The sequence below is a fragment of the Heteronotia binoei genome, chromosome 1, assembly GCF_032191835.1.
Source record: "Heteronotia binoei isolate CCM8104 ecotype False Entrance Well chromosome 1, APGP_CSIRO_Hbin_v1, whole genome shotgun sequence".
Lineage (NCBI taxonomy): Eukaryota > Metazoa > Chordata > Lepidosauria > Squamata > Gekkonidae > Heteronotia > Heteronotia binoei.
Genome location: NC_083223.1, coordinates 220,469,753 through 220,494,232, shown reverse-complemented (window position 1 = coordinate 220,494,232; position 24,480 = coordinate 220,469,753). Strand labels below are relative to the sequence as shown.

Here is a 24,480-nt window from a genome sequence, read left to right as displayed (position 1 = left end):
ACATATTATTTTCAGACTTCTTATATTTATTTTATTTATTTATAACAAAGCATTTGCACAATTTATGGATTAAGATTAGAGAGAGAGAGAGAGAGAGAGAGAGAGAGAGAGAGAGAGAGAGAGAGAGGAGTATAAGAATTTTCAGAAATGCTTAAACCAAGATAGCTCCCATACAAAACCAAATAAAAATATCCTTCATCTTCAAAAAGGGCAGAGCACAGGAGGATTAATGCAAGTTGATTTTGCAAATTACCACTACACCATGAGACACAAAATTAAGTCCAACAAATGCATGTATCCCCATTACCTTTGATAACAAAAGCTTCTGTTAGTATACGAAGCAGATACAAGGGCTTCTGTACGACTGAAATATCTTCTAGACCAGCTCTGGCATACATGCTGATGGCGTCCCGGTAAGAGCCCTCAACATAATGGAGCTTGGCTAGGATCAGCATTGCTTCTGTCATATCTTTTGGCTGGAAGAGTAAATGTTACTTTCAGTAATAAGGCAGAGCCATAGCATAGAACTATTGCTTTAGAATGAATTATGTTGTGAAAGTTAAATACAATCAAAGTATCTCTATCCAAATCCCTTATGAGTTTGATGTGTACACTGAACTATCAGAAGCCCAGAGTTCTCTATTCGTTTGAAAGACACACACACCCCTGAACACAGAGATTACAGTCCCCCACTGAAGCTAATAAGTGATAGTATTGGAGTCTAGGCATCTCACCTCCATTTTTAGTAATGTCCTGTCTTTATAACCCCCTTTCTTCATTATGGTATGATATGGCAGACAGCTTTTGTTGCCTTACACTACAGGTATCAAATATGCAGTTCAAGGGCTGGATCAGGCCCCTAGAGGAGTCCTATCAGGCCCCTGAACAACTAGCTGTCATCTGCTTCCTTCTCCCTTGCTTCCTTCTGCATCACAGCTTGCTTTGCAGGCTTGCTCAGTCACATAGGAGCTACAGAGCAAAGCTTCATTTTCTCCATCGGCTGAGGCTCCTCCCTTGGGGAGTAAGGGAGGAGGGGGGAGCTTGCTTTGCCAGGCTCTCTCCATTGCATAGTACAGCTACTGAGCCAAGCCTCTCTTCCTTCTATTGACTGAGGCTCCTCAGAGCAAGAGTTTTCAGTTATCAGAGACTGTCAAATAAACAAAATATTGCAAGAGTGCTAATGTTATAAGCATGTTTTAAAGTTTTTAAAAAAATCTTTAATTGCGTTTGTCTGTGTCCTTTATAAAGTTTATATCTCCACTACCTGGCATTACATTTCATGACACTCATAGCCCGGCCCGGCCCCACAAAGTCCCACTTATGTCAGATCCGGCCATCATAACAAATAAGTTTGATACCCCTGCCTTAGACAGTTTTTTGTTTGCACTGTGTTCCAGTTCCATAATCCTCCCTCTACTACATTGTTCAGTGGATTTTTTTGCTGTAGGCAGTGTCCAGACCACTTCAGCTTACGAAGCATATGCATTATAAAGCCTGATTCTGTGATAATAGTAAACTGTGGAAACTAAATATGAGTTTTACATATGTACTAGCAATTTTGAATTCATTCCAATTCCAAAATATGGTCATTTAACATAAGCAGAAGAATATAATCAAGTTATTTTTAAGCCAAACATACTATGTTTTTTCTTTCCTGAAAGAATGGTTGGGAATATAAAAGGATGCTTAGAAGAATTAGTTTCATAGAATCATACAAGTAGGAAGGGACCTCCAGGGGCATGTAGTCCAACCCTCTACACAATGCAAGTACCTCCCCCCTACACACACATATGGTATAAAAACTGACTTAAACTGGTTTCTTGATATCTCACCTGTCTCCACAGAAAAGAAAGAGAAGGATGGGTGCAGGAGAGTAACAACTCAACCCACCTCTCTAGGACACTGAAGGGGCTTTTAGGTGTAACCTTGTATCAGGTTTGTCTGAGGTTCAGTTTCAATGTGATGTTGGCTAAGTGCAAAACATTTATGCATTTAAGCATTCTACAGCTCCACCATCTTGTTTAATGCTTTTACTAGATGGACAACTTAGCACAAATGAAGCATTAGTATGCCAGTGAACTCTGGTCCAAGTAAATACAACCATAATTTGCATATTTAGTAAGAACACAACTATGCCAGCGGCTATGCAGAATGTTTATTGGAGGGTGAAGTGCTTTGCTTGTAACCAGCATCATATTTAAGTCATCCTAAGAGCATGGCTGGATCTTTCACAGATAGATACCTGGTTTAATTCATCTGTGTCAAACTAAGGATACCATTCCCCAGAAATTAAATAATCTGGAGTATAAAGGCTTAGGATAGTTGGAAATTAGCCTCTTCACTTGTGGCACATAACAGGCTCCATGTGATTAGAAATAAAACATTTACAAGAATTGTTTCCCTTTGAACTAGAGAAACAATAATGAGAGCCTATCATCAGTATGTACAATCAGATGGGTAGCATTTATTTTATTGTATTTGTTTTTATTGTAAATGGAAACCAATTATTCTGTGTATTTTAACCTGTTGTGAACCACCCTGAGCTCCTTGGAGAAGAGCAGACTATACATTTAATTACTAGTAGTAGTAGTGGTAGTAAGAGCCCTGTGGTGCAGAGTGGTAAAGCTGTAGTACTGCAGTCGGAGCCTTCTGCTCACGACCTGAGTTCGATCCCAGCAGAAGCTGGTTCAGGTAGCCGGCTCAAGGTTGACTCAGCCTTCCATCCTTCCGAGGTCAGTAAAATGAGTACCCAGCTTACTGGGGGAAAGTGTAGATGACTGGGGAAGGCAATGACAAACCACCCTGTAAAAAGTCTGCTGTGAAAATGTTGTGAAAGCAACGTCACCCCAGAGTTGAAAATGACTGGTGCTTGCACAGGGGACTACCCTTTTTACCTTTTAAGTAGTAGTAGCAGCAGCAGCAGTAGTAGTAGTAACATTTGACAAGGCTGGTTTTGTGCAACATTCTTCTTTATGCAGTGGGCTGTCCACACAGCCAGGTAATTTTTAATCAGTCTGCTGCATAAGTCAGCAGGAATATGCATGGGAACTGATACAGGAGTACTCAAAACTCCCATGTGGACATTCACTTGCAGTAAGTTAACAGGAGGGAAGCGGGAGATGGGATGGTGTCTGACAATAAGGCCATTGGCAGGTCATTCTGGCCACAGCAGAGGATCCTACTTTAAATGCAGGGTCATGAGTCCCTCTGTTTCCTTTGCTAAAGCTAAAGCAGATTTATAGAATCATGATGCACATTTAATATATATTAAATCCCAATGAAGGGATTTTTTTCTGCACAACAAACACTGCAGAGAGAAAACAAATGGGATATTTACTGGAGCCATTAAAGAAACGCAGGGCTAATGTAGAAGAGACAGCTGTGATTAATGGGTTCCAACATTTTGTATCTGAGCTTTGTAATTGTATGTCATTTAGCAGCATCTTAAATGGCTCATGTTTTACATCTACTGAGCATGCTTACCAGTAACTTCCCTCGGTTTAGAATGTCAGTCAAGTGCTTTTTGGCATCACTCATTTTTGGCTCGTTCTTTTCCTGTAATGGAATGGCATCCTTTATTTTGGCAAGGTTCTCTTTCAAGCATAGCTCCAGCAGTGCCTCTGCAACTAGTAGATTCTCATAATCATCTGCAAGACATGGAGATAAAGAATAAAGAGAAGTCCCACTGTGTCCCATTCCCATATATAGCAGGCCACAAAGATAAACACAGGACCTTGTCCATTGTATAAACATTGCCTTGCATAAAGGAGTTCTAACACAGTGTGCCATATTAGCAGCCAGTGAAGCAACCAGGCTTACACAATGCTGTGGATTTTTTAAAAAAATATTTTGCTTTCTAAAGAAATCCTCCCATCACCATTTGAAGATTTTGTCAGTGCTATATGCACTGGAGCCCTGACCTGGATAACCTGTCAGATCTCAAGAGCTAAGCAAGATCAGCCCTGGCTAGTATTTGGATAGGAGACTTCCAAGGAATATCAGGGTCATGACGTGGAGGCAGATAATGGCAAAGCACCTCTGAATGTCTCTTGCCTTGAAAACCCTACAGGGCCACCACAAGTGACCAATGACATGACATCAACAGGAACAACAAATATGTACTGGGTCTTTTAAAATTATTTTATTGTTAGTAAAATTTGTTTTCTCTTTAGATAAGTTGATATATTTCCATAGTTTCTTTGCAATGTGAAAAGGATGGAGAACGAGTTCAGTGCTGACAACTGTACTAGAAAAAACTTTACTGGCATCAGGTGTAACTAAGGTTGCCTGGTCCTCCCTGGCCACCAGCAAGGGATCGGGGTATTGGTGGGATTAGCTTTATAAAGCAGAGCTTTAATGTCTTTGAATGTTACTATTACTTTTATTTTGTAAACCACTTGGGTTACCAGATCCTTCCCTGGCCACAGGCGGGGGATAAGGAGAAGGTAGAGTTGCCAGGTCCTGGTTGGGAAACTCCTGGAGATTTGAGGATGGAGCCTGGGGAGGACAGGGACCTCAGTGGGATACATTGCCAAAGCATCCATTTTCTCCAGGAGAAGTGATTTCTGTAGTCTGGAGATGACATGTAATTCTGAGGGATTCCCAGGACCCACCTGGAGGCTGGCACTCCTAGGTGTAACTGATATAATATGTCTGCCAGTTTATAAATGTCATAGATAAATTTATTTTTTAAACTTATTTTGAACCTTTACATTAGCATTTGTATCCATCTCCTGGCCCACCTGCTCAGTCTGCTGGTACCTTACAAGCAAACTGATAAATTATATTACAAACGAATAAAATGCAAAGATAAAAAATTAAAACAATCCTAACATACACACAAATACAAAAATCTGCCAAAAAGCGATTTGAGTTCTAAAAACAGTGTCAGCTACCAACTGCTTCAGCCATCATAAAAACCTTCAAAAAAATCCAGGAAGATCAGTACATATAGCCTTCAGATCTCAGTAAGATGGTACAATGAGCATCTTTAAAAAGGGAATTCCAAACTACTGCTGGTGGACAAGTCACACATCGTCTGTTATACAGTCCCCTTTTTATTATAAAAAGCATCTGAAAACGCAAATAGAGTTACAATTTAATAAGAACAAGTATATAACATAATTCTAACAATATGTACAACTAAAAATTCCAATAATTATACAATAAGATCCAATTAGAAAAGACCCATAAGAATCGGTGTCAATTTAACACAAGAATTTATAAAAGTAATAAATGGAAGCCATTTCAGCTGGAAGTTCACTGAATGTTTCTGTTTACCTTTGAGTTGAACATGCTCTGTTAGTTTAGCGATTTCAGCTGTCACACCCTGACCTTCTGTTGGGTGCCCCAGAGAAGGTCTGGCGCCCTGAGTCACAGCAGCAGTGGCTGGGAGGGGATCCACTAAGTGCCCCCTGATTTTTATATATACCCCCCAACTTTTAAAATCTTGGCAATGGGGCCTGATCATTTGTCATTCCAGAACTGCTGGAGTTTCTCATATATGGGGAAAAAACAGCCTTTATTTGTTGATAGTTTCAGAAATTTGCATGGTTATTAAGGGCATTTACTTAATATCAGAAACAGAATAATCTTATGCAGAAATAAAATGCCAATCTCTTACAAAAAGACCACATGCCATTCAAAACAGATTTTCTTAGCATCTTTTCCCACCAAACTTTAAAATTATTGTCTAATCATCCAAGCTAATTAGTAACTTACAGATGCTAACATCATATTCCCATTGTTTGACATTTCCAAACTCTTAGCTTTCCTCAAAAACTCTTAGCTCTGATCTCAGTTTTTTATTCATTATTGAGATAAAATTACAGAACTACTAGAGTTGTGGAGGTAAATTATTTTCTAATCTATCACTGATCAGCAAACTGTCTGGAGTCCATCCAATAATAAGCCTTTGAAAAGAACTGTATCTGGCAAAGATTCCACAGCATAATATCACTTCCAACAGAGAAGGTCTCATTCTAGACATGAGCAGTTAAAGAGCAAACTTCAAGGCTCAAAAACAGTTTACATCTGTCTCATACATCCAAACAACATAAATATATGGGCTACAGAGTATAACTAAAATGTGTGTGTGTGTGTGTGTATGGTTGCAGTCAGACAACAGAAACTGGCACAGTCTGGCTGTGCCTCTAATTTATCTGGTACTATTTGTTCCAGAGAGTTTCTTCCAAACGTGCCATCCTTATCTGGCCTCACCACGCACTCACCCCGTGGTCAACCAGTCAGACTACTGCTGCAATAACCATGGAGAGGGCACTCAGGTGGCATCTTTTTTTTAAAAAAGTGCTTTTTGCACAGGAGCATTTATTTGCCATCAAGTGGCGATTCACAACCCAAGCTTATGTGCACATCAGTAACTGAGTTTTTAAAATGGCGGCCATGGAGCAGAAGTTTCAGACTTCCCAAGCAGTCTGAGCATGCAGTGGAGCAATCAGACATCCAGATATGCACAGCGAACCCGGTAAGTTCGGTAAATACCAGACTTTCTCCAGTGCCAGGAAGTTGTGGGTGAGCATGGGTGGCTGATGCCTCAGAATAGGATACAGATATTGCCATCTGATTGTGTTATTCAAATCCGTTTCTCTCCAGGTTTTATAGCCAAACAGGCTCTAAAACCTGGAGAACGGTTCTGAAGGGGAAAGTGTTGTATGCAGGCCTCAGATTCAGTGGAAGCTCACAGGAGCACAGCTCCTGAACCTTTCTGAGAGTTCCTCCTTCTCCTCCTGAGAGTTCTACCTCCTTCTCCATTGAATAGTAAGTGCAGCTGCATAACAATCCTTGGATGAGCTCCACCACCTATTTTTCTACAAAACAACCCCTGGTTATATGTACTAATTTTCCTTCTTGTTATCTGAAAGGACATATTTCTTCTGCCACTGAGATTTAGGAGGTGACTCTGAGCCAGTCACTCTCAGCTTAATCTACCTCACCTCTACCTTTTCCTTCTTGTTATCTGAAAGGACATATTTCTTCTGCCACTGAGATTTAGGAGGTGACTCTGAGCCAGTCACTCTCAGCTTAATCTACCTCACCGGGTAATTTTTGTGAGAATAACATGGAGGAAGGAAGAACGATGTTGTAAAACTGCTTTGGATCGCTACTGGGGAGAAAAGCAGGGTATAATTAAATACATACATATACTGTTATTCCTGAGTTCTTTGTTTCTTTAGTCATGATAAAAGACTATGCTGGATAATCAATATTACATTGTAACATACTGGACAGAGCACTTCGTTTTCAAACTTTCTGTCTTTCAACATCACATGAATTTCTGAATGTTTGCCACAGAAATTGTAACTACCGCAAATGACAGTGGACACTCAACACATATAAATAACTGTAAAGACTTATTTAAGAACATGAGAAAATTATCCATCTATTCCAGCATCCTGTCTCAAACAATGGCCTGCATAAATACACCTAAAATGACAAAGCCTTCTCCAGTTGTTGGCCCTCAATGCAGATATACTGCCTGTAATCATGGAGACTCCATTTAGTAACCATGGCTAACCTATCCTTGTCATGATCCTGGGTCTAGCAAGGCCTGCAGGCCCCAGGGAAGCCTGCTTAGGAGTACTGGGAAGAGTCTACATTTCCCAGGATCCCCTCTATCCCTCTGATTGCGTGGCAAGGGTTTTGGAGGGAAACTGGCCCAGAGAGGGGTGGGGCCTGGGAGGAGAAGATAAAAGGGCCAAGCTCAGGAAGGAGGTGTTCTTTTTCAAGGCAGTAGAGCTGAGGAGGAGCTATTGCCAGGAAGAGACCCTTGCCCTTAGAGAAAAGGTGAGTAGGCTACGTGTGATTGAGACAATAGGGACAGTAAGTTTAGATGCGGTAAGGCATTTGTTTATTTTTCCCTTTACTCTTTAATGCACCTTGTTTGTTTATGTTGCACTGAACTTCTCTTTTAAAATAAAACCTTTTTGTTGTCGTTGTTCATTCTGCCTTGTTTGCATGCCTATTATTTGGCCTAAGCTACAGGAGGCCTGAAGAGCTTGAGAGGGTACTCTGGGCTTAAGGAAGTCACATTTACTGAAGGTGCTGGCAGGACCAAGTAAGGTCTGGTAATGGTGGTGAAAGTGTATTTTGTTTATTTTCTAGCTCTCGGGTCAACTGGATAGTGAGGCTAGATAGTGTATGCTCCTCCAATCTGGGAAAGAGAAGCCAGAGGACACGCCTGTCCCTAGAAAAAGGATCCAAACGGGCTGTTGGCCTGATGTCTGAGGAGAAAACACCAGACAGAGAGATGGCAGTCGCAAGTGAAGAGGCCTTGCGGCTTCAACTGCAGCTTAAGCAGGCAGACCTTGAGAGAGCCAGACTCAAGATAGAGTTACAGAGGGAAAGGATGCTGAAAGAGGAGAAAGAGAACGCAGCCAAGATAGAATTATAGAAAGAAAGGATGCTAAAAGAGGAGCGAGAGAATGCAGCTAAAATGCTGGAAAAAATGAAGCTGGCACATGAGATGGAACTTGCAAAAATTGGGAAAGGGTCGCTTCCTCCAGATGCTGCATTGCAAGGGAATAGATGGAAGTACCCCTTATACAAGGAAAGGGAGGACATTGATGCATTCCTGCAGAACTTTGAACAAGTTTGCATGGATTACAAGCTTCCCCCAGAAGTGTATATGGAGAAGTTGAGACCCCAGCTAAGTGGAGTTCTGGCTTCAGTGTCTGGGCAGATGGAAGGTGAAGAGAGGTCAGACTACAAGCTGTTTAAACAGAGAGTGCATTAGAGGGTGGGGTTCTCCAAAGAAGGAGCCCGCAAGAGGTTCAAGGAAGTGAAACCTGAACCCAAGGAGTCCTACCCGCAGTTGATGTATAGGCTGGGGAAGGCCTACGACCTATGGCTTGAAGTAGCCGACGCTAAGGATCTAGATAATGTAAAGACTTTAATGTGCGTTGATCGGTTCTTGACGCTCATTCCTGAGCACATTAGATGCCCATACCATACCATACCATAGACCTTTATTGGCATTGATACAAAAATACAGTATACTTTAAAACCAACACTGACACTATAGAATATAATAAAACCTTAGAAAAAAACCAGCAAAAGTTAAATGACATAAAATAGCAGTAAGCTATGCATGAGTAAAAGCCTCTCTGATTTGGATCACAACCTGTAAAAAGCAAGCAACGTGAGTAGTGACAAAGTTGTGTTTCCCGTGGAGTAGAAAACGAACCTTGGCATTGTCAGAAAGGTCTTGATGGTCAGAAAGCAGTGAATCTAGATATCTTGCACGTGGACTGCTATAAAAAGGGCAGTCCAAAAGAACATGAGGGACCGTTTCGATGACTCCTTGACTACAAGGGCATCGTCTAAGATTGCGGGGGATTCTGTGGTATCTTCCGAAAAGGATGGCCGATGCATTAAATCTAGCCAGCATGAATGCTCTTCTTTGGGGAGGATCAGTTAAAAAGAGGAAATAGGGAGCTAAAAGCCCAGGAATCTGGGATAAACCCAGATAGCTTGGGGAGCAAGTTTTCCGAGCTGCCTCAGTTAGATGTTGCAACTGGATATCTAGTAGTCTACGTTTGATGGATTGAAATACCGCGGAAGCAGAGGATAAATAAAATGCATCCAAGGAAATTCCTATGGATGTGATTTTCTTTTGGATCAGGGTCAACCATTTGGATGCATGATGATCCATCAGCATCAAAAAGGTGAAAGAATTCTGATCAGAATTAAATAAAAGGCGCAGCCAAAACTTAAAGGTCAAAAGCCAGGCGCGAGTTTCCAGCAGCAACAGTCCAGTTTCCATGCAAATTGCAGCATAAGGAACACAGTTGGGTAGTCCCAAAATTTTCCTCAAAAAGAAGGATTGTAGGCCTTCAGTGGTGTGATCAAAGGCACTGATCCATATAGGGGCACCATATAAAAGTTGGGGGCTAGATTTCGCATTAAAAGCTCTTAGGGCCAAAGGGACATATCGGTTCCCTTTCAAATAAAAGAAACGGGCAATAGCCAAGGCACTAGTTCTTGCCACTGTTAGAGCGCACTTGCGATGGGTTGCCCAGTTCCCGTTATAGGAAAAATTAATCCCCAGATATTTGATACTTTTGACCTGTTCAATAGGGTTTCCCTTGACTGACCATAATTGTTGCTTCCAAGATTTAGAGAAAACTAAAATCTTTGTTTTCCCATAATTCAGGGTTAACTCATTGTTATTGAGGTAGGTCATAACTTGGTGTAATAGGCGCCTCAATCCAATTTGGGAACATGACAGTAAGACGCCCATTGATTGACAAGAGCCCTTCCACCCTCAAAGAAGCTGGACAGTGGGCAGACCACCTGGCTGAGACATATGGAGGGCGGAGACCCAGCACCAGTCGTGATTGGCGCCCAAAGGAAAGCCCAAAGCTCCCACCTGACCCTGGTGCCGAGGAGCACTCTGAAGTGAAGGAAGAACTGTCCTAGCAACAGCCTCCTATTTCTACAGGTGCTGGTGTGAAGCTGCCAGCAGGTGATCGGAAGGTACTCCGCTGTTATCCGTGAAATGAGTTGGGGCATATCTGGAATCAGTGCCCGAAGCCTACTACTACTGTAGCATTCCACATGATGCCAGTGGGCCCTGGGCCCACTTCTTCTGAACCAGACTCTGAGTGTATTCCTCAGCATCACTGCAGGGAAGTGACTGTGGATGGGCATGGTGTGATAGCCTGGCAAGACACTGCTTCCCTTCTGACTTCTGTCCATTGTTCTTTTGTGGACCCGAAGTATTTCCTCCCAGGTGAAGGAAAGAAGGTGCTGCGCATCAATGAAGCTGAAGAAGTTACCCTCCTGGTGGCCAGAATACCTTTCCAATATGAGGGTTGGACTGGAACATGGAATGTCGCAGTGTATGAAAACACACCTGTGGCAATGTTTATAGGGGAGGATTTGGCTGAACAGGTGCTTCGATGGCAGGAAAGAGAGGCAGGCAAGCGGGCAAAAGGAGCGACAGAGCCTGAACACTCTCCCAAAGTGGTCTGCAAGGAAAAGAGGAAGAGAAAATCTTCACGGGGACAGGGTTCTAAGGAACTGAACAGATGAGAAAACTGTTTGTAGGTGGCTTGAGCTTTCAGACTACAGATGACAGCTTAAGGGAACACTTTGAAACCTGGGGCACACTCACTGACTTTGAGGTAGTGAGAGATCCACAGACAAAATGTTCCCGTGGGTTTGGATTTGTGACCTATTCTTGCCAGGAGGAGGCAAATGCTGTACTGGAAGCTGCACCACATAAGGTGGATGGTCGAGTGGTGGGACTACAGAAAGCAGTTCCTAGAGAAAGTTCTGTGAAGCCTGATGCCCACTTGACAAGAGGGAGAAGATTCAAATTGCTACTGCAAAGAAATCATGGATGCAGTTCAGGCCACTTCATGGGTTGTGGACAGTGGCGTAGGGAGGGGGGGCGGGTCGCCCCAGGTCTGGGGGGCCCCTTGGCAATGCCAAGGGGCCCCTCAGAAGCCGGCTGCCTGGCGTCCCCAGGTCCCACCTGGAGGCTGGCATCCCTGACACACACACAGGGCTTTGGCGCCTGTCTGGCGACGCCACTAAGCCCATCCCTGATACCCAAGAAAAGTCTTCCCGGTCCCAAGTTTTGCTTCGGATGGAACTCGAGGGAGACGAAGCTTTTTCTGCAGCTCCAGCGGCCCCGAGGGATCCCCTGCAAGGGCTGGAGGCGCTAGCAGGGCTGCGAGAAACTCTCGACCGAGCCCGTCCAGGAGGAAGCACGGAGCGCAGCCACGACTTGCTAGAAAGAGCAGGGCCCCTCCGCCCCAAAGCTGCAGCCGCTCGCCTCTCCTCGCCCTCTCGGGCCGGGGAACCTGCAAGGCGGCGGCGCCCTCCACCCGCAGCAGCCAGCAGCCGCCCACGGAGCTCCGCGCTGCCGGCTCGCCCCTCCCTCAGTCCCGCCCACCCGCCTGCCTGCCGGGAGGAGAAGTGGACACGTCGTCACTGCAGCCAGGCTGAGTCGGCCGCCCGCCGGAGGCTCCCGGCTAGTCCTGTCCCTAGAAGAAGATCCCATTTGCAGTATGTTGTTCTCTTACACAGTTGACATAACTAAAGAATTAATAACTTGTGTGTGACTCTTGAGAGTTTAAGAGTTCTATACTATTTCAGCCAGTGATTAAATGCCTAGAAAATCTGTTTTAAAAATAATTTCATTTGATCTTAAAGATGCAACTGAACTCATTTTTATTTGTGCAAGGTTTCCTTTAGTATAGATCTCTATATTACTACTTAATGTATTTCTTTATACATATAAAAGGAGGGATCCTAGAACTGGTGGGGGAATGGAAAATGCATTCCTCCACCAGCCCCATTTCTTCCCTGGGTCTAGTTCCATTTTTCCTCCATTTTCTGCTGGAGCCTGCTCTATTTCCTTTGTCTCTTCCAGGCACTCTTTTTGGTTGCTACAGCTACCCAAAATGCAGACTCTGGGTTCTTACTCTCAACATGGGGGTATTTTTATCTCCAACTTGTTTTTTTAATCACATTTTTCTGCAAACCTGGAGAGCCCCTTTGGGTTTGCAGAACCCTAAATTGTAGCTTCATTTGGCTTCACTGTGTGGACTTTCTCCCTCCATAGCTTGTGTTTCTTAAATTGATTATGTTCTGTGCTGTTGCTAACATGGCAGCTGTGGCTTCTTTGCTTGTATCAGTACAGAGCCAGTTTGGTGTAGTGGTTAAGTGCGTGGACTCTTATCTGGGAGACTCAGGTTTGATTCCCCGCTCCTCCACTTGCAGCTGCTGGAATGGTGTTGGGTCAGCCATAGCTCTCCCAGCAGTTGTCCTTGAAAGGGCAGCTTCTGTGAGAGCTCTCTCAGCCCACCTACCTCACAAGGTGTTGTGTATGTGTGTGTGGGGGGAAGGTAAAGGAGATTGTGACCGCTCTGAGACTCTGAGTGAAGGGTGGGGTATAAATCCAATATCATCATCATCATCTCCTCCTCCACTAACATTTTTCCCATGAGGCCACTTGTCTATTTTATCCTTTGAAGCCAGGGACCTATTTTGCTTTTTCCTGAGTTATTTCTTTTGTAGGTAGATAGAACAGGATATGTTGCCTATAGGATCTTAATTGCCAAGGGGGCTTCACTGCACCTCCACGTGGCAACCCAAAAGACACACACAGGGATCTAATTGCAGGGGTGGCCCACGGCAGCTCTCCAGATGTTTTTTTGCCTACCACTCCCATGGCTGGCTGGGGCTGATGGGAGTGGTAGGCAAAAAACATCTGGAGAGCTGCCGTGGGCCACCCCTGTAATAACGAAAAACATCCCATACCATAATACCAAGATTTACCAACACAATAATACCAACACACAGTGATATCAACACCCCTCCCTCGCAAGTGGTGGCCATCTTGCGGAAGTGACATCACCGGAAGTGACATCATATCCTGTTTCTGGCGGCGTGAACACACGTAGGGGGGCCCACATAAATCTTGGGCCCCGGGCCCCCAAAGCCCTAGCTACGCCCCTGGTTGTGGAAACTGTGGAGGGAGGTGGCTACAGGCAGCCAAACTCACCAACCCTAAGCTCCTGAGATAGAGACTGTGCTTGTATTGTGTATAATTGGTTTCTGTAGTTTATTTGAGGGTTAATGCTTTACGGTTGGGTTTCCAAGGCAACCCCAGTTTGGGTAGATCTCATCGATGGGGATCTATATTGCCAGACCCCATGATTTGATCTAGCAGGGGGGTGTCACGATCCTGGGCCTAGTGAGGTCTGCAGGCCCCAGGGAAGCTTGCTTAGTACTGCGAAGAGCCTACATTTCCCAGGATCCCCTCTATCCCTCTGATTGGGTGGCAAGGGTTTTGGAGGGAAACTGGCCCAGAGAGGGGTGAGGCCTGGGAGGAGAAGATAAAAGGGCTAAGCCCAGGAAGAGGGTATTCTTTTTCTAGGCGGCAGAGCTGAGGAGGAGCTACTGCCAGGAAGAGACCCTTGCCCTTAGAGGAAGGGTGAGTAGGCTAGGTCTGATTGAGACAGTAGGGACAGTAAGTTCAGACACGGTAGGGCATTTGTCTATTTTTGCCTTCACTCCTTTACTCTTTAGAGCATCTTGTTTGTTTATGTTGCACTGAACCTCTCTTTTAAAATAAAACCTTTCTGTTGTTATTCACTCTGCCTGGTCCGCACGCCTATTATTTGGCCTAAGTTACAGGAGGCCTTAAGGGCTTGGGAGGGTACTCTGGGACTTCTCAAGGGAAACCCTTAACCCAGAGTGGTGGCAGCAATTGGTAATACCCCCCTGAGTTGTGACAATCCTACATGAGTCTATCTAGCCCCTTTTTAAAACCTAATTCCTTTTTAAAGCTTGTTGCGGTCTTCATTTCTCTAAACAAACCAAGAGTATGCCATAGAATCTAGATAACACTTCCCTGTGGTAGCACATTATAAAGAAGTCCAATAATATACAAGATTTCTTTCAAAGCAGTCTGTCCTCATTGAAGAACCCCCATAAGCTTCAAGAAACCTGAACAATTCCTCAGAATACTATTTAGAAACCAATGAGACGGAGTTACTCATCAGCAGTTTTTAGCTAAGCAGAGTGTCCTCTTTGCAATTAAAGGAAACCAGTGGCAAGGGAATAAAGAATAAATACACACTAGCTATTTATAATTCATCACCCATCTACACCAAGTCACTGGGGACAATATGTCAACACACCACAATAATCTAAGCTTAAAAACTGGGGACACTTTTCACAAAGAACCTATATTGTCCAAAATAAAACCAGTGCCAGGGAATCCCTAGTACCCAAGGTCATTCCACAAGCAGCTGAAATAAAATGTTCACACTCTAGATACAACACTCCCCCACCACCACCAAGGAATCTCAGCATATTATTGATTTAAACATTTATATGCTGCTTTCCATCAATTCCTTGCATTGTTTACAATACCTTTCTGTGTCAATATTCCTGCCATCTGAGGATATATTTCATGCATTTAAGGAACCAGACTTAAGTCCATAAAACTCTGTATCATAAAACAAAGAAGCTAGTCTTTAATGTCCCCTAAGACTCCTTCCTTTTTAATCTCTGCACATGTGTAAGTGTGCTTGCATAAATGCACACACATGCCCTTGGGTGGGGCTCACTGGCCAAGTGACAACTGGCAGTGCAGCCCCTCCAGAGAAATTAAATGGCCCCTCAACTCTGCTGTAAACCAGAGATTAAACAGGAAAAGCTGGTGAGTAATCTGCTCCACTCCTTTATGATCTTTCCCAGGCCATTTTTTTTGTTGAAAACATTCTGTTTCAGGTTTAAACTCCATTATGTCTAAGAAGCAACCAAGACAAACACAGCAGTACAAGGTTTCCAAAAGTTGGAGAAGAGACTACAGAATCTCTCCTCCCACCACCTCCTTTTTCACTTGTTAATCCTTAATCCTACTCAGCAGGGAACTCCTAACAAGATGCAAGAACATGAATCATATCAGTTCTCTCTAATCTCCCTGCAGAGATAAACAACCTAAAGCAGACAAGGAGAAATCTAATTTTAAAAGGTGCACTCTGCCTGAATTTACCAACCTAAATTAGAAATTACAACGCGAGAGAAACTGTATATAGAAGCATCCATATAGGAGCCCAGTTCCCATGAATCCTCAGTTAACCAATTTGGAAACGGCCTTACATTTAAAGCTTGGAAATGGCCCTGAATCAAGAGACAGTTGATTTCCTCAGTAAAAAATCGTGGCGTCTAGCCAGGTCTGAAATGGGGTTTCATGTGTAATGTAAACACAAGAATCATGAGGCAATTTATTTCTTTGGAGAAGACTAGTTACAAAATCAACAGTCTCATGGCAAGCTACAGACTTTATATTACTTTTATGAAATATAAATCCATGGATAACCAACATATTCCAGAAGTTAGACAGATAAGTAGAACAGGACATCTGCACTTATGTCACATACACCTCAAACACAGATTGATTCTTGAAGAGGGAAAGACTCAGACGAGCAGGTGTGGCCCAGCACCCTGAGTTCCTTAGAGGAACTCTAACAAATGTAACAAAGTGATAGACTTCTTAACCTCAGTTTTCCAGTCAGTAAAATAATACCAGAGGCAACCTCCCTGTGGGCCAAATGACATGGGACACTGGAAGTACATGAACAGAGCCTATAGCCGTGTATTGCTTGGCTTTACATAGCCCATGTGCATAGTGCTGCGGCCCTCATTCATTTTCCTTGCAGCTCCAAATACTATTTTGGAGCTGGAAGCTCATAACTCCAGCTGTTCTTGTAACAATTGACAACATTAGAAAGCCTATAAAGTACTTTTCAAACTGATTTGGGGCAACAAAATTGCTTGGATCCTTCACATGGCCTGGACAACTGGAATCTGATATACACAGAGGCCAAGGTAGGGCCTGGAGATCTCCTGCTTTTACAACTGATCTCCAGCTGGCAGAGATCAGTTCCCCTGGAGAAAATGGTGCTGAGGCCCCTCCCCTTCCCAAACACTACGTTCTGCTGGATCCACCCCCCAAGTTTCCAGGTATTTTCCAACACAGACCTGGCAATCCTAGGCCAAGGCACTTTACTTACTAGCAAAATCTGCAAGGAAAACAGGGCAATCAGATGTACCCAGCAGGACTCTAACAGCTGCCCAGAGTTTAACAGGAGAAACTGTTCCAGATCACTTCACTTGTAAACCAGAAAAGGCTTCAGCTTTTCATTTTCTGCTTATTAGGTAGCTGTTAATGCTGCAGGGGCCCTGTCAGAATAAAAAGGGGGTTGTAAAACACATAGGTCCTTTTCACACTTACCAGTGGAAACCGGAAGGGAGCCGGTATTGTGCCGGCCTGGAGTAATCCGGGACAGGGATGGGAGTTTACAGGCACGTGGTTTTATTTCCCGGTAGGGTTCTGTGATTGAAGCGAGCCATTTCACACTATTCCGCTTTTATCTCACTTCCACGAGCGCTGGCTTTTTTTTGCCCACCGGGCTAAGATTGCTATAGCGATGTTTCAAAACAGCACCACTTTAGGATTGCATACACAGTTTAAGTGGGAAGAGAGTTTACAATGCCTGGCAATCTGAACATGGTCTGTGGCTCCCCCCCTAATATTTATACCTGCTGCAGCTTGGCACAAGTCACTTTCCAGCCAACAGCCTGTGAGCATGGATGGGTGCACATCAGGCTGGGTTAGTAACATCTGTCTCACCAGTCACTGTTGGTCTGTTCTCCCGCCGAAACTTGCTGCCCTATGGGCAACCCCTCTCCAGGTGGCAACAGCCCCCTCCCCCCATAAATGTGCCTCAGAGTCACCTACAAACCAATCAGATTCCCGTGACTCCTGTGTGGGCATGGAAGTGATAGCAACAGGTGACAGATCAATGCCTGGTGCCCTGATCTCCTGCTTGAACTGTGTATCCAATGGGGCACTTGTTACAAAGTGTCAGCCGCAGCGATCTCAGGCATCTCAATGGAGCTCAGGCATCCCTATGGTGGTGCTGTTTTGAAACATCGCTATAGCGCTATAGCGATCTTAGCCCGACGTTCCCCCCCCAAAAAAGCTGGAGATCGCGTGCTGGCAGGCAAAAAGGGGCGCGAAAACGGCACTCCCGGAATCACTATGGGACATTTCACACAGTGTCCCATAGCGATTTCAACCTAGGAGGGGTTGAAAACTGAAAGAAGCTGCTCTTTGTTAATAATGACTCAGGCATGCCTCACTACCGGGACAGCCGTGGGACTGTGTGAAAAGGTAACAGTATTCTGGTAGCGGCCAGTTACTGAATCGGGTCTGTCTGAAATGCCAGCAGAAACCCATTACTGTTCAGTAACTTAGGCTGTATGAAAAAGCCCATAAACACATTCTTTTGCCAATTAGAAGATGTAGCAGGGTGAAACATGAACTAAGAAATCACCACCTTCCGTTAAGTGATCTTGATAATTTTCATTCTCTTTGTACCCATGCTAAGCATGGGAATAATTCAAAGTACATTAAAGTCTCATTAATTAAAACCTCTCTCATTTAAAATCAGTGGACTCTTGTGGCCGTCATCTTAACATGTTTGCTTGAGCAGTTCAAACTGAACTCCACAAACTCTTCTGAGCAAAGATGCATCAGATCAGGCAGCATAATGTTTGACTTTGGCAGGATTGTGCCTTGTGGGAAGAAGTAGTGCAAAGTCCACATGAAACTCTGGTAAATCATCACACCACAAATTCTGTGTGCTTGTGATTAGTTATCACAAGATCCTGGTACCCCTTACCAGAAGGTACATATTATGTACATTCAGCATGAGGAAAATTTCCTTTGGACATAATATTGTAATTCAGGTAATGATAAGAGGTGAGAAACCCCATTCTCAGGAATTGTCAAATAGTGAAATCCATTTACAAGGTACTGGAATAGGCCAAAACAGCAGCTTAAAGAAACTATTCTAAGATACATTTAATGATTTTACTATAGCTGAATATAAATGTCAGTAAGAGTAGATGGATTATGGGTTTATGTTATGAACTCCATCACATGTCTTAATTGTGTATTATGGGGATTTTTTTAGCAAGGGTTTAATCTATTGTGATCTTCATTTGTATGGCTCAGCTAAATTATGTTGTTTTAATTATTTTTAACTATTTATAATTTATGTTTTAACTTTTGTTGTAATCTACCCTGAGCCTGCTTGTGGGGAGGACGGAATATAAATTGAAATAAATAAACAAATAAACAAATAAATTTATAATTAATCTTAATTTGCAGTTAATGTAACTAAGTTGTGATTGATTCATGTAACTTTGTGACTTTTGTAATACTTTTTAAAAGGTGAGAAAACCCAGAAAAGGCAAAAGGAGACCACAAGATCATTACTGCTTTTCACAATTATCATTATTGTTAAAAGCACAATTATTAGAATAATCTTTTCCCAAATGAAAACACTCCCGGCTCCTTGGTATTGTTTTTAAAACGTTGTTGTCATAATGACGTTGAACTATCTGGGGAGAAGGGTCAATAGAGAATTTCCCAGGTCTAACAACTAGTCCTTCCCCTTTGTACCCCACATTAATGTTTGCACACCACACTATTTTGGGACTGTTAATTGGTCTAAGCCTCCTTTGATGGGAGTTTTGATTAGATATCCTACCTTCTGATTATTCCAACAAAGAACTCCCAGCCACTGAGAGACCCCTAGAAATATGATTCAGAAAGAAGCCAACTTTTGCCACCTTTGCTGAGCCCAGACACCTGCTGAAGGAGAATATAACTAGGAGATCTTTGGAAGATTCTGTAAGAATGTAGTTAGCAAGAAGTTGTGCTTTCCTTTTGTTTTCTGTATTCTTTAGTTACCTTTGTAGATGTTTCCCAATATCAAGAAGAAGAGATTAGATTTATACCCCACCATTCACTTGGAGTCTCAGATCGGCTTACAATCTCCTTTCTCTTACAAGAGCCGATCTCTTACAGATCGGCTTACAATCTCCAATCTCCTTTCTCCTCTCCACAAGACATCCTGTGAGGTAGGTGGGGCTGAGAGAGCTCTGACAGAAACTGTTCTTGAGAAAACAGTTCCAACTGTTATGACTGACCAAGGTCACTCTAGCAGTTGCATTTGGAAGAGTGGGGAATCAAACCTGGTTCTCCCAGATAAGAATCCATGCACTTAACCAGAGTTGGTTTTTATATCCTGCTTTTCTCTACTCTGGCTTACAATTGCCTTCCCTTTCTCTCCTTACAATAAGCACCTAACTTTGTGAAGTAGGTGGGACTGAGTGAGTTCTGAGAGTGCTGTCTGTGATTGACCCAAGGTCAACCAGCAGTCTTCATGTGGAGAAATGGGGAATCAAACCCAGTTCTCCAGATTGAAGTCCACTGCTCTGCTGGCCCTAGACTGCCTGCACCCTAGGCGAGGCTAACTTCTGGCAAACCCCCCCCCCCGATAATGTCATCAAGTCACATGGAGGCGCCCAGTTTGATACCCCAGAAGGCCAGCGCCCTAGGCAATTGCCTTGTTTGCCTAGTGGCAGGGTCAGCTACACTGGCATAAGAACATAAGAGAAGCCATGTTGGATCAGGCCAATGGCCCATCCAGTCCAACACTCTGTGTCACACAGTGGCCAAAAAAAAAATTATATATACACACACACACACTGTGGCTAATAGCCACTGATGGACCTCTGCTCCATATTTTTATCTAACCCCCTCTTGAAGCTGGCTATGCTTGTGGCCGCCACCACCTCCTGTGGCAGTGAATTCCACATGTTAATCACCCTTTGGGTGAAGAAGTACTTCCTTTTATCCATTTTAACCTGACTGCTCAGCAATTTCATCGAATGCCCACGAGTTCTTGTATTGTGAGAAAGGGAGAAAAGTACTTCTTTCTCTACTTTCTCCATCCCATGCATTATCTTGTAAACCTCTATCATGTCACCCCGCAGGCTCTCTGTTACAGCTTGCTATTCTGGCTCTGAGAGATTATCTGAGTTATCTTCCCCACTCCATTATGCGGATTTTAGAAAAGATGGTGGGGATCTGACCTCTGCCTCACACATGCACACTGGGGCAGTCACTGATAAATCCTAAAATTTCACCAGATGGTACCAAGAAACCCCTGAAGACGTATCTCTGGTGTCCAAGAGGCCATGTATAGAATACATAGCTGAATTCAGTGAATCATGTTGATGGATAACAGATGTAAGATGCAAAGGAAGGCTGACATTCTGTAGAAAATTGTACTACCCAATCTGGATTAAGTGATGTTCACTTTGATGGAGTCTGTGAAGAGCTTGGTAGTCTTGTCAGATCCTTCCATATTGTTAGAAAATTAGTTTAATATGGCTTTCCCCCAACTACATGCAGTTCAGAAGTCATCCTCTCTCTTAAACTCAGATGATTGGGCCATGCCTCAGTGATTTCAAGGATAGAATGCATTTTACATGGGGCTGCCCTTGAAGACAACCTGGAACCTTCAATAGGTGAAAAATACAACTGCTCATCTGTTCACTAGAACATGTAGGTGTGACCACATCACTCATTTTAAAACGGATTCACTGGTTCCCTGTATTAGTGATCTTTAACCTTTAAAGAACAAGGACACTCCCTTTAAACCCTAGAGAGGAACACAGATCCTACTAAGCTGCTAGTATGTGGTATTTCAGCCATGTGATATGACAGGAAGAATGGGAGCCAGAGTTATGACCTCACTGGTGTCAAGTGTAGGATCAAGAGAGCTGGGGACATAAAACACAAGCCAAGTACCAGGAGGTGAACCACAGTGAAAAGTAAGCTATGAGTTAAAGCCATGGAGGATCTTCTTACTGCTGGATAGCCTTGTCTCCCATTGCGGTTAGACTATCAGGCTAGGATCTGGAAAATGGTCCATGTTTTAATCCCCACATCCATGGAAATTTGGTAGGTGATATTGGGCCAACTACTCTCTCTCAGCCTAATCTACCTCATAAGATTGTTCTGTGAATAAAATGGAGGAGGGGATAATGCAAGACACTTTGGGTCTGCATTCAAGAAAGTTTTAAATGAAGCAAAGAAAGGCAGGAGGTGTGGTAACCTTGCTCTTGTACTGTTGTGTATTACCAACAGATCCTTCCAAAAAGCAGGGGAAGTTATGGTAATCCTATTGGGTGCCTGACCCACCTGAGGGTCCCAACCCATCTGTTGAAGATTACTACCCTATATGCTTCCAGGTTTAATTCAAGATGCTGGTTCTTTCCTTTAAACCATGTTTTGCAGCTTAATCCTGAGCATTTTCCTGGAGAGACAGTGTGGTATAATAGGAGACCTGGGTTCAGATCCTACTCTGCCCTAGAACCTTGCTGGGTGAACTTAGGCCAGTCACACACTCTTAGCCTAACCTACCTTATAGGGTTGTTGTGATGATAAAATGGAGGAGAGGAGAATGATGTAAGCCTCTTTGGGTCCTTGTTGGGAAGAAAGGTGGGGTATAAAAGAAATAAAAAATAAATAACTTTTCAGTTGTGGTACTGTCCCTGTGGAGCTGTCTCCCTGAGGTCAGGAGCATGGCCACTTTGGTGTGTTTTTGGTGATGCTGCAGAGCCAGGCCTTTGAGAATCTTGAGCTGTTGGGTTTTGTGTTTATTCTGGTTTTAAAAAATTGTTTCTGTGCTGTGCCTATTTTGGCAAGTGCTGCTTTCTATACTGCTTTGAGCCTTTGTAAATGGAGGAAAAGGCAGGATATCAAGATTTTAGTTAATAAATATGAGGCCAGATGGAATAATACAATAGAGACGCAACCAAGGCAAGTTGAAAGAAACCCACCAGTTTCCCAGGGATCTTTCCTCCTGGTCCTCTCAGCTGCTACCTCCAACCCCTTTATCCTATTAATAGAAAGGAGAAGACCTTTCTTAGGCAATGAGTCAGGTGAGCTGCTCAGGAATCAGCCTCCTTTCAACCTTTTTTTAAAAAGAATGAGCTAAAAAAATCACTTCCCGTATGTCAGTAGATCCAGAAGATTCTTGTCCACTCAGCAAAGTGTCAGAAGCACAGCACAAACTCGATTTCCTTGGAGGCTTGCCTATCGACAGGAGACGTTCTCCAGATCACTGCTGTCCCAACTGGGGAAGGGGGGGCCGGTGAGTGCAGAATCCTATACTTGGGAGTCTGGAGTGGCTAGTGGGAACATCAGAAAGCAACATCGAAAAGGGAGGCCTGGGTTAACTGAAGATCCCATTAAAGCAGTCGGATGTCAGAGAGATGGGAGGCTTGGACTCACATGGTACAGCGCCAGCAGGGGGAAAAACCCTAAGCCTCGGACATTTTCAGGGTTTTCTTTGCAAAACGAGGAAGAGGACAGGGGGAAGGGGGAATGTATGGTTCAGAATGCAAGGACGGCAGCAGTGAAGAGGAGTGGAAGCTGCAGGGAGAAACGCGAAGTGCAGCGATGGGAGCCGCTGGCTCGTCCAACCCATCGGCGCAAGCCTAGGAAGGTCGGAAGCGGCTGGGCGCCGTCTCAGAAGTTTTCCTTTGGCGGGGAAAATCTGATGACTGCAGAGGACAGGCTGGCGCTGCGGCTGCCTCCCTTCGCCGGCGGTGAACGAACAGCCCTTCAACCGGCAGGGCAGTCCCGCACTTACCAGATTCCGGAGATCCTTTTGCCCCCTTGCGCCGGGGGCTGGACGACGCCCGCGCCCGCATCTGCCCCACTATCGCCAGCTGCCTCTCCCACTGGCAGTCCGCCCGGCACCTCTCGATCGTCTCTTCCATTTTCAGGTGAAAGTGCGAGCTTTTCGCAGCCATCTTAGCGTGGGTGGGTGTCTCGTGTACGACAGGGAAGTCTCAGGCAAGCAAGCTGCGGCACGCCTGGGGAAGCGCCGGGATCCGCTCCCCTCCCTTCCCCACCCCTCGCGGAGCATGTGCACAGTCTCAGTTTCCCGTGTGCATGTTGGGAAGTGAAGTTTCGAGCTTTAACCCCAGCCGGCTGGGCGACAGTAAGTACCCCTCCGAGACCTAGAGGTGTCCCTGCTAGGCAGCTCAAAAATCCAACTATAAAAACTGACGGCACCACGGGCGACTGGCGAACTTGTGCCAAAGGAGGGATTGGGTCAAAGGAGGTAACACGTGACAACGGAGGGGCATTCAAAAGCCCCTTGAATGGACCACACCATGCTATATGATATGTGGCTGGTCCCTTAGAAAAGAGGCTCGCAAGTACAACTGCCTGCCACACAATCAGCTTACATGCTGAATAAAACTTTGTTGGCCTTAAAGGTATAACTTGACTCCAACTTTGTTCTGCTGCCACACAGCGAACAATTTGAAGTTTCAGGAAGGGCTCAAGAAGGAGGAGGAGGATCTGAACCTGAGGAGCCAGAATCAACTGAGCAAGCTGTTTTTGGTTGGATTGGGTTGTTTGGTTGATTAGGCTTCAAAGTTTTTGCAATCCACTTCACCACTTGTCTTGTGCCTTTCTCACGCCAGGGGCATAAACTCAGTTTTCAGGGGTAGGAGACAGGGCTGAACTCAGCCTAGGCCCATCCTTAGCAATCTACTTTAAACTTTCAATATGAAATTATATATATTTAAAAAAAAACATGCAATCAACAATTAATCATATGGTTTAAAAAATTTTTTTACTCATAATAGTCTGTCTCATAGATCTAAATGGGCAGCCGTGTTGGTCTGAAGCAGTAGAACAAAGTAAGAGTCAAGTTTCACCTTTAAGACCAAAGTTTTTATTCAGAATGCAAGCTTTTGTGTGCTCTTTGTTGAATGGAGATTAGTTACAAATCCCAGGTGATCTCCAGCCACCATCTGGAGATTGGCAACACTAAGAAAGACAAACAAGTCTGACTGAACCTGACAGGCTGAGCAGCTTCATGATACTGGTAGCTGGCAGGGGCATTGCCCTCACTGAGAAGTCCTGGAGACTTGAGCCCCCCCTGCCCCCTATGGTGTATACCACTGTGTGGCACCACCCCCTGGGACACCAAGCACCAATTCTGAGCCACTGGTACAGCCTCTACCACCAGCAGTGTGGCAACATTGCACTTT

At 44.2% G+C, this 24,480-nt stretch overlaps 1 protein-coding gene across 1 annotated transcript in view; it reads right to left on the bottom strand.

The window, feature by feature from the left end:
• Nucleotides 1–23,327, bottom strand: part of TTC7A (tetratricopeptide repeat domain 7A) — a 276,147-nt gene extending 252,820 nt beyond the window's left edge. The window contains exons 1-3 of the mRNA XM_060247872.1: nt 23,064–23,327; nt 3,484–3,647; nt 308–476 (exon numbers count right to left, since the gene is read on the bottom strand). Of these exons, the coding sequence (XP_060103855.1) occupies nt 308–476; nt 3,484–3,647; nt 23,064–23,226 (496 nt within the window). The 5' untranslated portion in view covers nt 23,227–23,327. The remainder of the gene's footprint in view (nt 1–307; nt 477–3,483; nt 3,648–23,063) is intronic.
• Between the last annotated feature and the right edge of the window lie 1,153 nt (nt 23,328–24,480).